General features: G+C 42.0%; 1 protein-coding gene across 6 annotated transcripts in view; it reads right to left on the reverse strand.

Annotated features, from left to right (window-relative positions):
• The window catches only part of LOC135514668 (stromal interaction molecule 1-like), a 138,969-nt gene that overhangs the window by 59,869 nt on the left and 65,029 nt on the right, over positions 1-14,071 (reverse strand). For all 6 annotated transcript variants that reach the window (XR_010451715.1, XM_064938167.1, XM_064938164.1 and 3 more), the window contains one exon: positions 8,163-8,278. Coding sequence is in view for 5 of the 6 variants with exons in the window: in XM_064938167.1 (XP_064794239.1) it covers positions 8,163-8,278 (116 nt within the window). In the remaining variant the exon portion in view is untranslated. The remainder of the gene's footprint in view (positions 1-8,162; positions 8,279-14,071) is intronic.

Below are 14,071 nucleotides of genomic sequence, written 5' to 3' on the forward strand. Positions count from 1 at the left end.
CCAAGAAAGTTAAGGTAACTGAGCTAAACGACTACCGCCCCGTAGCACTCATTTCCGTCATCATGAAGTGCTTTGAGAGACTAGTCAAGGACCATAATCACCTCCACCCTACCTGACACCCTAGACCCACTCCAATTTGCTTACCACCCAAATAGGTCCACAGACGATGCAATCTCAACAACACTGCACACTGCCCTAACCCATCTGGACAAGAGGAATACCTATGTGAGAATGCTGTTCATCGACTACAGCTCGGCATTCAACACCATAGTACCCTCCAAGCTCGTCATCAAGTTCGAGACCCTGGGTCTCGACCCCGCCCTGTGCAACTGGGTACTGGACTTCCTGACGGGCCGCCCCAGGTGGTGAGGGTAGGTAACAACATCTCCTCCCCGCTGATCCTCAACACTGGGGCCCCACAAGGGTGCGTTCTGAGCCCTCTCCTGTACTCCCTGTTCACCCACGACTGCGTGGCCACGCACGCCTCCAACTCAATCATCAAGTTTGTGGACGACACAACAGTGGTAGGCTTGATTACCAACAACGACGAGACGGCCTACAGGGAGGAGGTGAGGGCCCTCGGAGTGTGGTGTCAGGAAAATAACCTCACACTCAACGTCAACAAAACTAAGGAGATGATTGTGGACTTCAGGAAACAGCAGAGGGAACACCCCCCTATCCACATCGATGGAACAGTAGTGGAGGGAGTAGCAAGTTTTAAGTTCCTCGGCATACACATCACAGACAAACTGAATTGGTCCACTCACACAGACAGCATCGTGAAGAAGGCGCAGCAGCGCCTCTTCAACCTCAGGAGGCTGAAGAAATTTGGCTTGTCAACAAAAGCACTCACAAACTTCTACAGATGCACAATCGAGAGCATCCTTGCGGGCTGTATCACCGCCTGGTACGGCAACTGCTCCGCCCTCAACCGTAAGGCTCTCCAGAGGGTAGTGAGGTCTGCACAACGCATCACCGGGGGCAAACTACCTGCCCTCCAGGACACCTACACCACCCGATGTTACAGGAAGGCCATGAAGATCATCAACCACCCGAGCCACTGCCTGTTCACCCCGCTATCATCCAGAAGGCGAGGTCAGTACAGGTGCATCAAAGCTGGGACCGAGAGACTGAAAAACAGCTTCTATCTCAAGGCCATCAGACTGTTAAACAGCCACCACTAACATTGAGTGGCTGCTGCCAACACACTGACACTGACTCAACTCCAGCCACTGGGAATTGATGGGAAATGATGTACATATATCACTAGGCACTTTAAACAATGCTACCTTATATAATGTTACTTACCCTACATTATTCTTCTCATATGCATACATATATACTGTTCTCTATATCATCGACTGCATCCTTATGTAATACATGTATCACTAGCCACTTTAACTATGCCACTTTGTTTACATACTCATCTCATATGTATATACTGTACTCGATACCATCTACTGTATCTTGCCTATGCTGCTCTGTACCATCACTCATTCATATATCCTTATGTACATATTCCTTATCCCCTTACACTGTGTATAAGACAGTAGTTTAGGAATTGTTAGTTAGATTACTTGTTGGTTATTACTGCATTGTCGGAACTAGAAGCACAAGCATTTCGCTACACTCGCATTAACATCTGCTAACCATGTGTATGTGACAAATAAAATTTGATTTGATTTGAATGATCAACACCCGTTGAATATGGCCGATGTCAGTAAAAAAAAGCATAATTAAATTGCCAGCAGCACAGCTCTGCATAACATGAAAACAGCTTAACCAGCTCTACTAGGGCGAGTAAAATGGTCAGAGTGGGGTGTTCTCTCGTTATGTGTCTGGAAGTAGCTAGCAAGCTAGCCAATGTCAGCCAAGTTAGCTCAGGAACTTGACTGCCGTTGTGAGGTCAGAACGTTCGTAGCATCCCTACTAATCGGCCAGAGCGTACATTGTGCGCTCCGACAGCGAACTGCTCTGAATTTCCCATTGTTCCGCAACTGTAGTGTATGATATACCATTTTGTAGCTCTCATCCAATGTAAAAAATAAAAAAAATCAAATTTTGCTACATAAGACCGATTTGACCCGGTCAGTCACAAATGTGGAATAAGTCAAGGAGTATTGTATATGCCCTCAGAAAGTATTCACACCATTTGACCTTTTCCACATTTTGTTGTATTACAGCCTGCATTTAAAATACCCCATCATGTCAAAGTGGAATTGTTGTTTGAAGACATTTTGTAAAAAAAATAAATGTTAATAAGTTCAGGAGTAAAAATGTCCTTAACAAGTCAGACAATAAGTTGTATGGACTCACTAATAGTCTTTAAAATTATTTTTGAATGACTACTGTATCTCTGTACCCCATACATAGTCAAGCAGGGAATTTCAAAAACAGATTCAACCACAAAGACCAGGGAAGTATTCCAATGGCTCGCAAATAAGGGCACCTATTGGTAGATGGGTTAAAAAAAGCATACATTGAAATCTCCCCCATGTTTTATACACTCAAGTGTATGTTGTGGGGCGGCGGGTAGCCTGGCGGGTAGGAGCGTTGGGCCAGTAACCAAAAGGTGGCTGGATTGAATCCCCGAACTGACATGGTAAAAATCTGTCATTCTGCCCCTGGGCAAGGCAGTTAACCCACTGAATCCCGGGCGCCGAAGATGTGGATGTCAATTACGGCAGCCCTCCACACCTCTCTGATTCAGAAGGGTTGAGTTAAATGCAGAAAACATTTCAGTTGGACAACTGAAAATGTATTCCCTTAAAATTCCATTGGTAAATGAGTAAAAAAAAGCATGGTGAAGTTATGAATTACACTTTGTGGTGTATCGATACAGCCAGTCACCACAAAGATGCAGGCGTCCTTCTTAACTCAGTTGCCAGAAAGGAAGGAAACCACCATGAGGCTAATGGTGGCTTTAAAACAGTTAGACTTTAAATACGCCCAAAACCACTCATTCCTATAATTTACAGTGTTACATAACACTAATATGTGACTCGTTTCAGGAAACTACAGTAGGCGTATGTCGCACATCACTACTTCACGGGAGCGGCATTTGAACATAAACCATTTTTGAACATGTGAACTGTGATGTGCCTTAACAAACTTGTATTCCATCCATAAATATGAATACAATTGTTCAATTATGAGCCAAGTTGGTTAGCTAGCAAACGTTAGCTTGACAGAGTGAAAAGGAAGCACAGAACAAAAATATTCCATAACATGCATACTGTTTGCACTAAGGTAATACTAAATCCTCAGAGGTAGTAATCACAGGTGCATTTACTACCTCTGAGGGTTTAGAACTTGAGGTAGTCACCTCATACAAGTACTTGGGAGTATGGCTAGACAGTACACTGTACTTCTCTCAGCACATATCAAAGCTGCAGGCTAAAGTTCAATCTAGACTTGGTTTCCTCTATCGTAATCGCTCCTCTTTCACCCCAGCTGCAAAACTAACCCTGATTCAGATGACCATCCTACCCATGCTAGATTACGGAGACATAATTTATAGATCGGCAGGTAAGGGTGCTCTCGAACGGCTAGATGTCCTTTAACGTTCGGCCTTCAGATTTGTCACCAATGCTACTGATAGGACACATCACTGCACTCTATAAGTCTCTGTAAACTGGTAATCTCTGTATACCTTTCACAAGACCCACTAGTTGATGCTCGTTTATAAAACCCACTTAGGCCTCACTCCCCCCTACCCGAGATATCTACTGCAGCCCTCATTATCCACATACAACCATTCAGCCAGTCACATTCTGTTAAAGGTCCCCAAAGCACGTTGACAGAGTATTTTGTGTAGATTGTTGACAAAAAATGACAATTAAATAGTTTAATCCCACTTTGTGTTACGATCGTCATAGTGAGGAGACCAAAGCGCAGATTAATGTGATACTTTTAATGTAAGACGAATGAGCACGAAGTACAATAAAAATAACAAAACAAACGTGACCGCTATCAGCACTGAGTGCAAACATGCAACATCACATAGACAATCACCCACGAATTACCCAAGGAATATGGCTGCCTAAATATGGTTCCCAATCAGAGACAACGATAAACAGCTGCCTCTAATTGAGAACCAATCCAGGCAACCATAGACATACAAAACACCTAGACGAGTAAACAACCCCATAAACATACAAAAACTCTAGACAGGACAAAAACACAACAAACCACCCCTTGTCACACCCTGACCTAACCAACATAATAAAGAAAACAAAGATAACTAAGGTCAGGGCGTGACACTTTAATGCAACAAAATGTGGAAAGACTCAAGGGGTAAACAAGTTATAATGACTCCAAACTAAGTGTTTCAAACACTCCACAAATTTCTTGTGAAACAAACTATAGTTTTGGAAAGTCTGTTAGGACATCTATTTTGTGCATGTCAAGTATTTTTTCCAACAATTGTTTACAGAGATTATTTCACTAATAGTTCACTGTATCACAATTCCAGTTGGTCAGAAGTTTACGTACACTAAGTTGACTGTGCCTTTAAACAGTTTGAAAAATTCCAGAAAATTATGTCATGGCATTGAAAGCTTCTGATAGGCTAATTGACATCATTTGAGTCAATTGGAGATGTACCTGTAAATGTATTTCAAGGCCTACCTTCAAACTCAGTGCCTCTTTGCTTGACCACATGGAAAAATCAAAAGAAATCAGCCCAGACCTCAGAAAAAAAATCTGTAGACCTCCACAAGTCTGATTCATCCTTGGGAGCAATTTCCAAATGCCTGAAGGTACCACGTTCATCTGTACAAACAATAGTACGCAAGTATAAACACCATGGGACCACACAGCCGTCATACCGCTCAGGAAGGAGACGCGTTCTGTCTCCTAGAGATGAATGTACCTTGGTGCGAAAAGTGCAAATCAATCACAGAAAGACAGCAAAGGACCTTGTGAAGATGTTGGAGGAAATGGGTACAAAAGTATCTATATCCACAATAAAACAAGTGCAATATCGACATAACCCGAAAGGCCACTCAGCAAGGAAGAAGCCACTGCTCCAAAACCGCCATAAAAAAATCCAGACTATCGTTTGCAACTGCACATGGGGACAAAGATCGTACATTTTGGAGAAATGTCCTCTGGTCTGATGAAACAAAAATAGAACTGTTTGGCCATAATGACTATCATTATGTTTGGAGGAAAACAGGGGATGCTTGCAAGCTGAAGAACACCATCCCAACCGTGAAGCATGGGGGTGGCAGCATCATGTTGTGGGGGTGCTTTGCTGCAGGAGGGATTGGTGCACTTCTCAAAATAGATGGCTTCATTAGGCAGGAAAATGATGTGGATATATTGAAGCAGCATCTCAAGACATCAGTCACCAAGTTAAAGCTTGGTCGCAAATGGGTTTCCAAATGGACATTGACCCCAAGCATACTTCCAAAGTTGTGGCAAAATGGCTTAAGGACACCAAAGTCTAGGTATTGGTGTGGCCATCACAAAGCCCTGACCTCAATCCAATTGAACATTTGTAGGCAGAACTGAAAAAGCATGTGCGAGCAAGGAGGCCTACAAACCTGACTCAGTTACACCAGCTCTGTCAGGAGGAATGGGCCAACATTCACCCAACTTATTGTGGGAAGCTTGTGGAAGGCTACCCCGACACGTTCGACCCAAGGTAAACAATTTAAAGGCAATTCTACCAAATACTAATTGAGTATGTAAACTTCTGGGAATGTGATAAAAGGAATAAAAGCTTAAATAAATCTATTATCCTGACATTTCACATTCTTAAAATAAAGTGGTGATCCTAACTGACCTAAAACGGGGAATATTTACTTAAGGAATTGTCAGAAACACAGTTTAAATGTATTTTGCTAAGGTATATGTAAACTTCTGACTTAATCTGTATATAAGAACACCAGCTCTTTCCATGGCATGGACTGAACAGCTGAATCCAGGTGACAGCTATTATCACTTGTTAAATTCCCTTAAAATCAGTTCAGATGAAGGGGAGGAGACAGGTTAACTTCTTACGGCTGAAATCCCATTAATGGGATCGATATGACAACAGCCAGTGAAAGACGCCAAATACAAACAGAAATCTCATAATTAAAATTCCTCAAACATACAAGTATTTTACACCATTTTAAAGTGTTGTTAATCCCACCACAGTGTCAAAAAGGCTTTATGACGAGAGCACACCAAACGATTATGTTAGGTCAGCAACTAGTCACAGAAAACCACAGCCATTTTTCCAGCCAAAGAGAGGAGTCACAAAAAGCAGAAAGAGATACCATTAATCACTAACCTTTGATGATCTTCATCAGATGACACCCATGTTACACAATACATGTATATTTTGTTCGATAAAGTTCATATTTATATCCAAAAATCTGCTTACATTGGAGCATTTAGGTTCAGTAATGCTTTGCTTCCAAAACATCTGGTGATTTTGCAGAGAGCCACATCAATTTACAGGAATACTCATCATAAACATTGATGAAAGATACAAGTGTTATGCATAGAATTAAAGATACACTTCTCTTTAATGCAACTGTTGTGTCAGATTTCGAAAAAGCTTTACTGAAAAAGCACACTATGCGATAATCTGAGTACAGCGCTCAGCCACCATACAGATACCCGCCATGTTGTGGAGTCAACAGAAGTCAGAAAAAGCATTATAAATATTCACTTACCTTTGATGATCTTCATCAGAATGCACTCCCAGGAATCCCAGTTCCACAATAAATGTTTGTTTTGTTCGATAAAGTCCATCATTTATGTCCAAATATCTCATTTATGTTTACGTGTTTAGTTCACAAATCCAAATTCATGATGCGCGAGGACTAGATCCAGACGAAAAGTCAAAAAGTTCCGTTACAGTTTGTAGAAACATGTCAAACGATGTATAGAAACAATCTGTAGGATGTTAACATAAATCTTCAATAATGTTTCAACCGGAGAATTCCTTTGTCTTTAGAAATGCATTGGAAGGCGCTAACTATCACGAGCACACGTGACTGAGCTCATGGCACTCTGCCAGACCTCTGGTTGAAACAGCTCTCTTTCTCTCCCAATCACAGTAGAAGTCTCAAACAAGATTCTAACTGTTGACATCTAATGGAAGCCCTAGGAAGTGCAATCGTACCAAATTTACACTGTATCTTGGATAGGCAAAGAGTTGAAAAACTACAAACCTCAGATTTCCCACTTCCTGGTTGGATTTTTCTCAGGTTTTTGTCTGCCATATGAGTTCTGTTATACTCACAGACATCATTCAAAGTGATTCAAATCATTCAGAGTGTTTTCTATCAAAATACACTAATAATATGCATATCTTAGCTTCTGGGACTCAGTAGCAGGCAGTTTACTCTGGGAACCTTATTCATCCAAGCTACTCAAAACTGCCCCCCAGCCATAAGAAGTTAAAGGGTTTTAAAGCCTTAAGACATGCATGTGGGCCATTGAGGGTGTGTGTGTGGGGGGGGGGGGGGGTGCAATTAAATATTAGGAAGGTGTTTGGTGTTTGGTAAAATTTTTGGTAAATAATGTTCTGCCCCATTGCAAAATGTGTAGAATTACAGCAAATTTGCTTTGAAACTGCTTCATTTTCTCTACGCCCCATGACAAATTGTGTAGAATTGCAGGAAATTAACTCTAAAACTTAGAAATGTCTATGCTGACAAGAGGGGGTAAAGTTCCAAAGAAAAAGCCATCTCAGACTGCCCAATAAAAAGAAAAGGCAAAAGAACAGACACTGGACAGAGGAACTCGGCTTAGAAGGCCAGCATCCCGGAGTCGCCTCTTCACTGTTGAGACTGGTGTTTTCCCGGTACTATTTAATGAAGCTGCCAGCTGAGGACTTGTGAGGCGTCTGTTTCTCAAACTAGACACCAATGTACTTGTCCTCTTGCTCAGTTGTGCACCAGGGCCTCCCACTCTTCTCTCTATTCTGGTTAGAGCTAGTTTGCACTGTTCTGTGAAGGGAGTAGTACACAGCGTTGTACGAGATCTTCAGTTTTTTGTAATGATCATGCTCTTTAAGCAACTTCTTGATATGCCACACCTGTCAGTTGGATGGATTATCTTGGCAAATGAGAAATGCTCACTAACAGGGAGAGAGCATAGAAGGTCAGACAGGAATTCACATATCAACCCCACATGGACACACACACTTAGACACTCACTGAGTGGTGGTCCGAACAGCACGGTGTCCATTGCTTTCAGCTGTAGTTTCTGGGCGTGACTCCGGTCAATAATCTTCAGAATGGACAGAGTGAGAGTGATGTTCTTTACTGCCAACCTGAGGGAGGAGAGGAGAGAGCGTGAGAAGTGAAGAGAGCAGTGTGTGTCTGGTTATAATGTGTACATGTTTGTGTGGGTGGTTCTTGAATTGTGGTGGCATTTAGGATATTTTTTAATTCATATGTAATTGGCTACAGCTTCCCATTCTAAATAAACTAATATAATGACTTTAAATATTTTGTTTTACCTTTATAACTTTGTGCCACCAGTAGGGGCTAACACCAATGAGAAGATGTAGGTTATTGATTTTTTTATTTAAATGCCTTGTAACGATGTACGCTGAGAGTCGGGAAGAAAGTTCTGGGAGTGAGGGATTTAACAAAATGAAACAAGAACCTCAAACAACACCCAGACATGAAACAGAAACAATGACACCTGGGGAAGGATCCAAAGGGAGTGACATATATATAGGGCAGGTAATCAAGGAAGTGATGGAGTTCAGCTGTCTGATGCGCAGGTGCGCGTAACGATGGTGACAGGTGTGCATCATAATGAGCAGCCTAGTGACTATGAGGCCGGAGTGGGGAACAGGAGCAGACCGGTCACCTCTGCAGAGGCGCAGGAAACCCGTCAACCCGAGACCTGAGACGGAGGAGCATGGCGACCTAGAGCGTCGGAGAGAGAGCATAAATGACGGTACCCCCTCCCCGGCGAGTTCGGTTCCAGCCGCAGGACACCAACCCAAGGGAAGATCCCGGGGATCAGGAGTAGACTGGTTACCCCCGCTGATGCGCGGGAACCTGTTGCTGACTGGGACGCGGGAACCGGAGAGACTGGCTGAGGCAGGGGAGCCTGGCGATCCAGTTGAGGCATAAGAGCCTGACGAGCCAGTGGAAGCAGTTGAAGTGTACCTATGATGAAAATTACAAGCCTCTCTCATCTTTTTAAGTGGGAGGACTTGCACAATTGGTGGCTGACTAAATACTTTTTTGCCCCACTGTATGTTTGTGTGCATGTCTGGCACTATTACATGTATGTGTGTGTTCTTGTATGTGTTTATTTGAATGAGAGTGTAGACTGTATGCATGTGTTCAAACACCTACACGGCATCAGCCTCAGGCAAACCGGCATTAGTTGTAAAAACACTGCCACTTAGTGTCATTCAAATGTACTTTTTATTATCTTTATTTTGACTTAAAAATATAAAAACTTTGACCATCATTCTATCTCCCACACAGCAACTCCACTCCCACCCTTCTCCAGTTCCACATGCCAACCCTCATTTTCCCTCAGCCCATCCCATCTATCTCTTCTTCGCAACAAATATTGTTCAAATATGCTGTTTAACGTACAATCTAAATCTATCTAATCGAATAGAATCCACAGATTAAGAGTTGAAGATAAATACTTTTATGAAGAGTATTAGTATATTGACTGACCCGGTCTCTCCAGATCTCCTAACAGTACTATTTCTAGGGTCAATTTTAGATCAATGCTATGCATTTTCAGCCATTCCTGAACCTGAGACCAGAGGGCAATACCAAAATAAACGGTCTATTGATTCTGTATCCTCACAACAAAATCTGCAGAGCTTCGATAATTGTATGCCCCAAATATTTAACATTTTGTTGGTGGCAGGAATTACATATAATAATTTTAGCTGAAAAGCACAAAGTCTTGAATCTTGCGTTGTTTTATATATCAACTCATACATCCTATACCATGGAATCGGTACATCAAAAATCTCTTCCCAACAATTTTGCAATCTATATGGCACAGTTGTCAACATCCTGGTCCTCAAATGAAACTGGTATACTTTCCTATTTGTGCTATTTTTATAAACCAGTTTTGATCCTGTATATTGGGCAGACAGACCAGTTCCCTACCTCCTCCCGCTGCCACCCTCCTCCTCCATTTTTTGGGGTAATGCTATAATCAATTGCTTGTTCTCTTGGATTGAGCAGACATTTTCGTACAATTCTGATAACTCCATGAAGGACATAACTCTACCATTCCAAGTTACAATATAATTTATGAACAAAATACCCTTTCAAACATCTTTCCCATAAATGCAGGTATTTTATCAACCAGCACATTTGAGTCCAGCCATAATATTTGTTGTAATATTTTTTCTATCTTTTCAGGGGGGTGACATTGAAATTGTAGCCATCTCTGCAATGCTTGTTTGAAAAAGAGAGATACTTTGAAAAAAGCATCATTTTCAATTAATCGAAAATGAGACATGGCAATCTGCACCAAGGAAATTTTTAAACAAAGCTTTTCTTAGTAATCTATTTGAGAACCATTTAGGGTTCAAATAAAACATTTGAATTAAAGAAGCTTTAGAGAGAGGTTTAGTGCTTTTATATTTAATAATCCCAACCCACCCAAATCATATTCATTATATAGATAGGCATGTTTTATTTTGTCTGGTTTTGTGTCCAATAAAGCGAAATATTTTTGCTAATATGATTTGAAAAACGAATCATCAGGAGTAGGCAGAGCCATAAGTAGTAAGTGAGTAAACCGAGATATGACTAAGGAGTTAATCAGGGAAATGTTTCCATAAATAGACAGGTATTTACCTCTCCATGGTTGTAGGAATTTGTCTATTTTTACAAGTTTCTACAAGTTTTCTATTGAAATTCATTGTGGAGAGCTTATTTATATCTTTTGTGATATGAATAGCGAGTATGTCTACTTCACCATCAGCCCATTTTATAGGTAAACTGCAGGGTTATGTAAAAGTAATATTGTATTACTTATCATAATTAGGTTTTAGTCCAGAGAGTACAGAAAAGTTATCTCGATCTTCAATGAGACATGGCAGGGACCTAGCTTGCGGACTTAATATAAAACTTGAGTCATTGGCATACATGGACACCTTTGTTTTTAAGCCTTGGATTTCTAATCCTCTAATGTTGTTATTGGATCTGATTTTAATAGCTAGCATTTCGATGGCCATAATGAATAGATATGGTGGACAACGGACAGCGGACAACCTTGTTTAACTCCTCTTGACAATTCAAAACTCTCTGAGAAGTAGCCGTTATTTACAATTTTACACCTGGGGTTGCTATTACATTATTTTTTACCCATTTTATGAGAGAATTACAGAAATTGAAAAAATAAATAAAATCCAGTCTTACTTTATCAAATGCCTTTTCAAAATCTGATATAAATACCATTCCTGGCTTCTTCTATGTTTCATGATGTTCTATTATTTCTAGTAATTGTCGTATATTATCTCCAATGTATCGTCCATGTAAAAAACCTGTCTGATCAGGATGAACAATACCTGGTAAAAACCCTTTTCATTCTGAGTGCTATGCATTTTGCTAGCCTCCAGTGTTTTAGATAGACTGGGTCTTTATACACTGCCCAAAAAAAGGGAACACTTAAACAACACAATGTAACTCCAAGTCAATCACACTTCTGTGAAATCAAACTGTCCACTTAGGAAGCAACACTGATTGACAATAAATTTCACATGCTGTTGTGCAAATGGAATAGACAACAGGTGGAAATTATAGGCAATTAGCAAGACACCCCCCAATAAAGGAGTGGTTCTGCAGGTGGTGACCACAGACCACTTCTCAGTTCCTATGCTTCCTGGCTGATGTTTTGGTCACTTTTGAATGCTGGCGGTGCTTTCACTCTAGTGGTAGCATGAGACGGAGTCTACAACCCACACAAGTGGCTCAGGTAGTGCAGCTCATCCAGGATGGCACATCAATGCGAGCTGTGGCAAGAAGGTTTGCTGTGTCTGTCAGCGTAGTGTCCAGAGCATGGAGGCGCTACCAGGAGACAGGCCAGTACATCAGGAGACGTGGAGGAGGCCGTAGGAGGGCAACAACCCAGCAGCAGGACCGCTACCTCCGCCTTTGTGCAAGGAGGAGCAGGAGGAGCACTGCCAGAGCCCTGCAAAATGACCTCCAGCAGGCCACAAATGTGCATGTGTCTGCTCAAACGGTCAGAAACAGACTCCATGAGGGTGGTATGAGGGCCCGACGTCCACAGGTGGGGGTTGTGCTTATTGCCCAACACCGTGCAGGACGTTTGGCATTTGCCAGAGAACACCAAGATTGGCAAATTCGCCAGTGGCGCCCTGTGCTCTTCACAGATGAAAGCAGGTTCACACTGAGCACATGTGATAGACGTGACAGAGTCTGGAGACGCCGTGGAGAATGTTCTGCTGCCTGCAACATCCTCCAGCATGTCCTGTTTGGCGGTGGGTCAGTCATGGTGTGGGGTAGCATTTCTTTGGGGGGCCGCACAGCTCTCCATGTGCTCGCCAGAGGTAGCCTGACTGCCATTAGGTACCGAGATGAGATCCTCAGACCCCTTGTGAGACCATATGCTGGCGCGGTTGGTCCTGGGTTCCTCCTAATGCAAGACAATGCTAGACCTCATGTGACTGGCCCGCCCGTTCCCCAGACCTGATTCCAATTGAGCACATCTGGGACATCATGTCTCGCTCCATCCACCAACGCCACGTTGCACCACAGACTATCCAGGAGTTGGCGGATGCTTTAGTCCAGGTCTGGGAGGAGATCCCTCAGGAGACCATCCGCCACCTCATCAGGAGCATGCCCAGGCGTTGTAGGGAGGTCATACAGGCACGTGGAGGCCACACACACTACTGAGCCTCATTTTGTCTTGTTTTAAGGACATTACATCAAAGTTGGATCAGCCTGTAGTGTGGTTTTCCACGTTAATTTTGAGTGTGACTCCAAATCCAGACCTCTATGGGGTTGATAAATTTGATTTCCATTGATAATTTTTGTGTGATTTTGTTGTCAGCACATTCAACTATGTAAAGAAAAAAGTATTTAATGAGAATATTTCATTCAGATATAGGATGTGTTATTTTAGTGTTCCCTTTATTTTTTTGAGCAGTGTATTTGCCATCTGGGTCTTGTTTTAATAATAGACCTTCCTGCTGAGTACCTGACAGACTACCATTTATATAGGAGTAGTTAAAACAATCTTACAATGGAGCTTTTAGTATATCAAAAAATACTTGATATACTTCTACCGTTATGTCATCAAGCACTGGGGTTTTTCCAGACTGAAAGGATTTAATAGCCTCAAAAAGTTCTTCCTCTGTAATTTGTCCTTCGCACTGATCTTTCTGTACATTTGTTAATTTTCCACTTTTTATATTATTTGGAAAGAATTCCTTACCATAATCTTCATTCGGCAGGAAAGAATGAGACGGAAAAGAGAACATCTATGGCAACTGCTCGGTCTCAGACCACAAGGCACTACAGATGGTAGTGCGTTGGGCCCAGTACATCACTGGTGCCAAGCTTCTTGCCATCCAGGACCTCTATACCAGGGGTTGTCAAAAGGAAGGCCACAAAAAATTATCCAAGACTCCAGACTGTTTTCTCTGCTTCCGCACAGCAAGCGGTACTGGAGAGCCAAGTCTAGGTCCAAGAGGCTTCTTAACAGCTTCTACCCCAAGAAATAAAACTCCTGAACAGCTAATCAAATGGAAACCCAGACTATTTGCATTGCTCCCACCCCATATTCTACGCTGCTGCTACTCTCTGTTATTATCTATGCATAGTCACTTTAATAACTCCAACTACATGTACGTATTACCTCAATTAGCTCGACACCGGTGCCCCCGCACATTGACTCTGTACCGGTACCCCCTGTATATAGCCCCGCTATTGTTATTTACTACTGCTCTTTAATTATTGTTATTCTTCTCTCTTACTGTTTTTTTGTTATTTTCTTAAAACTTTCTGTTGGTTAAGGGCTTGTAAGTAAGCATTTCACTGTAATACACCTTTTGTATTCGGCGCATCAATTTGATTTGATTATCTAATATATTAGTTCA

This window comes from Oncorhynchus masou, chromosome 26, assembly GCF_036934945.1.
Source record: "Oncorhynchus masou masou isolate Uvic2021 chromosome 26, UVic_Omas_1.1, whole genome shotgun sequence".
NCBI lineage: Eukaryota > Metazoa > Chordata > Actinopteri > Salmoniformes > Salmonidae > Oncorhynchus > Oncorhynchus masou.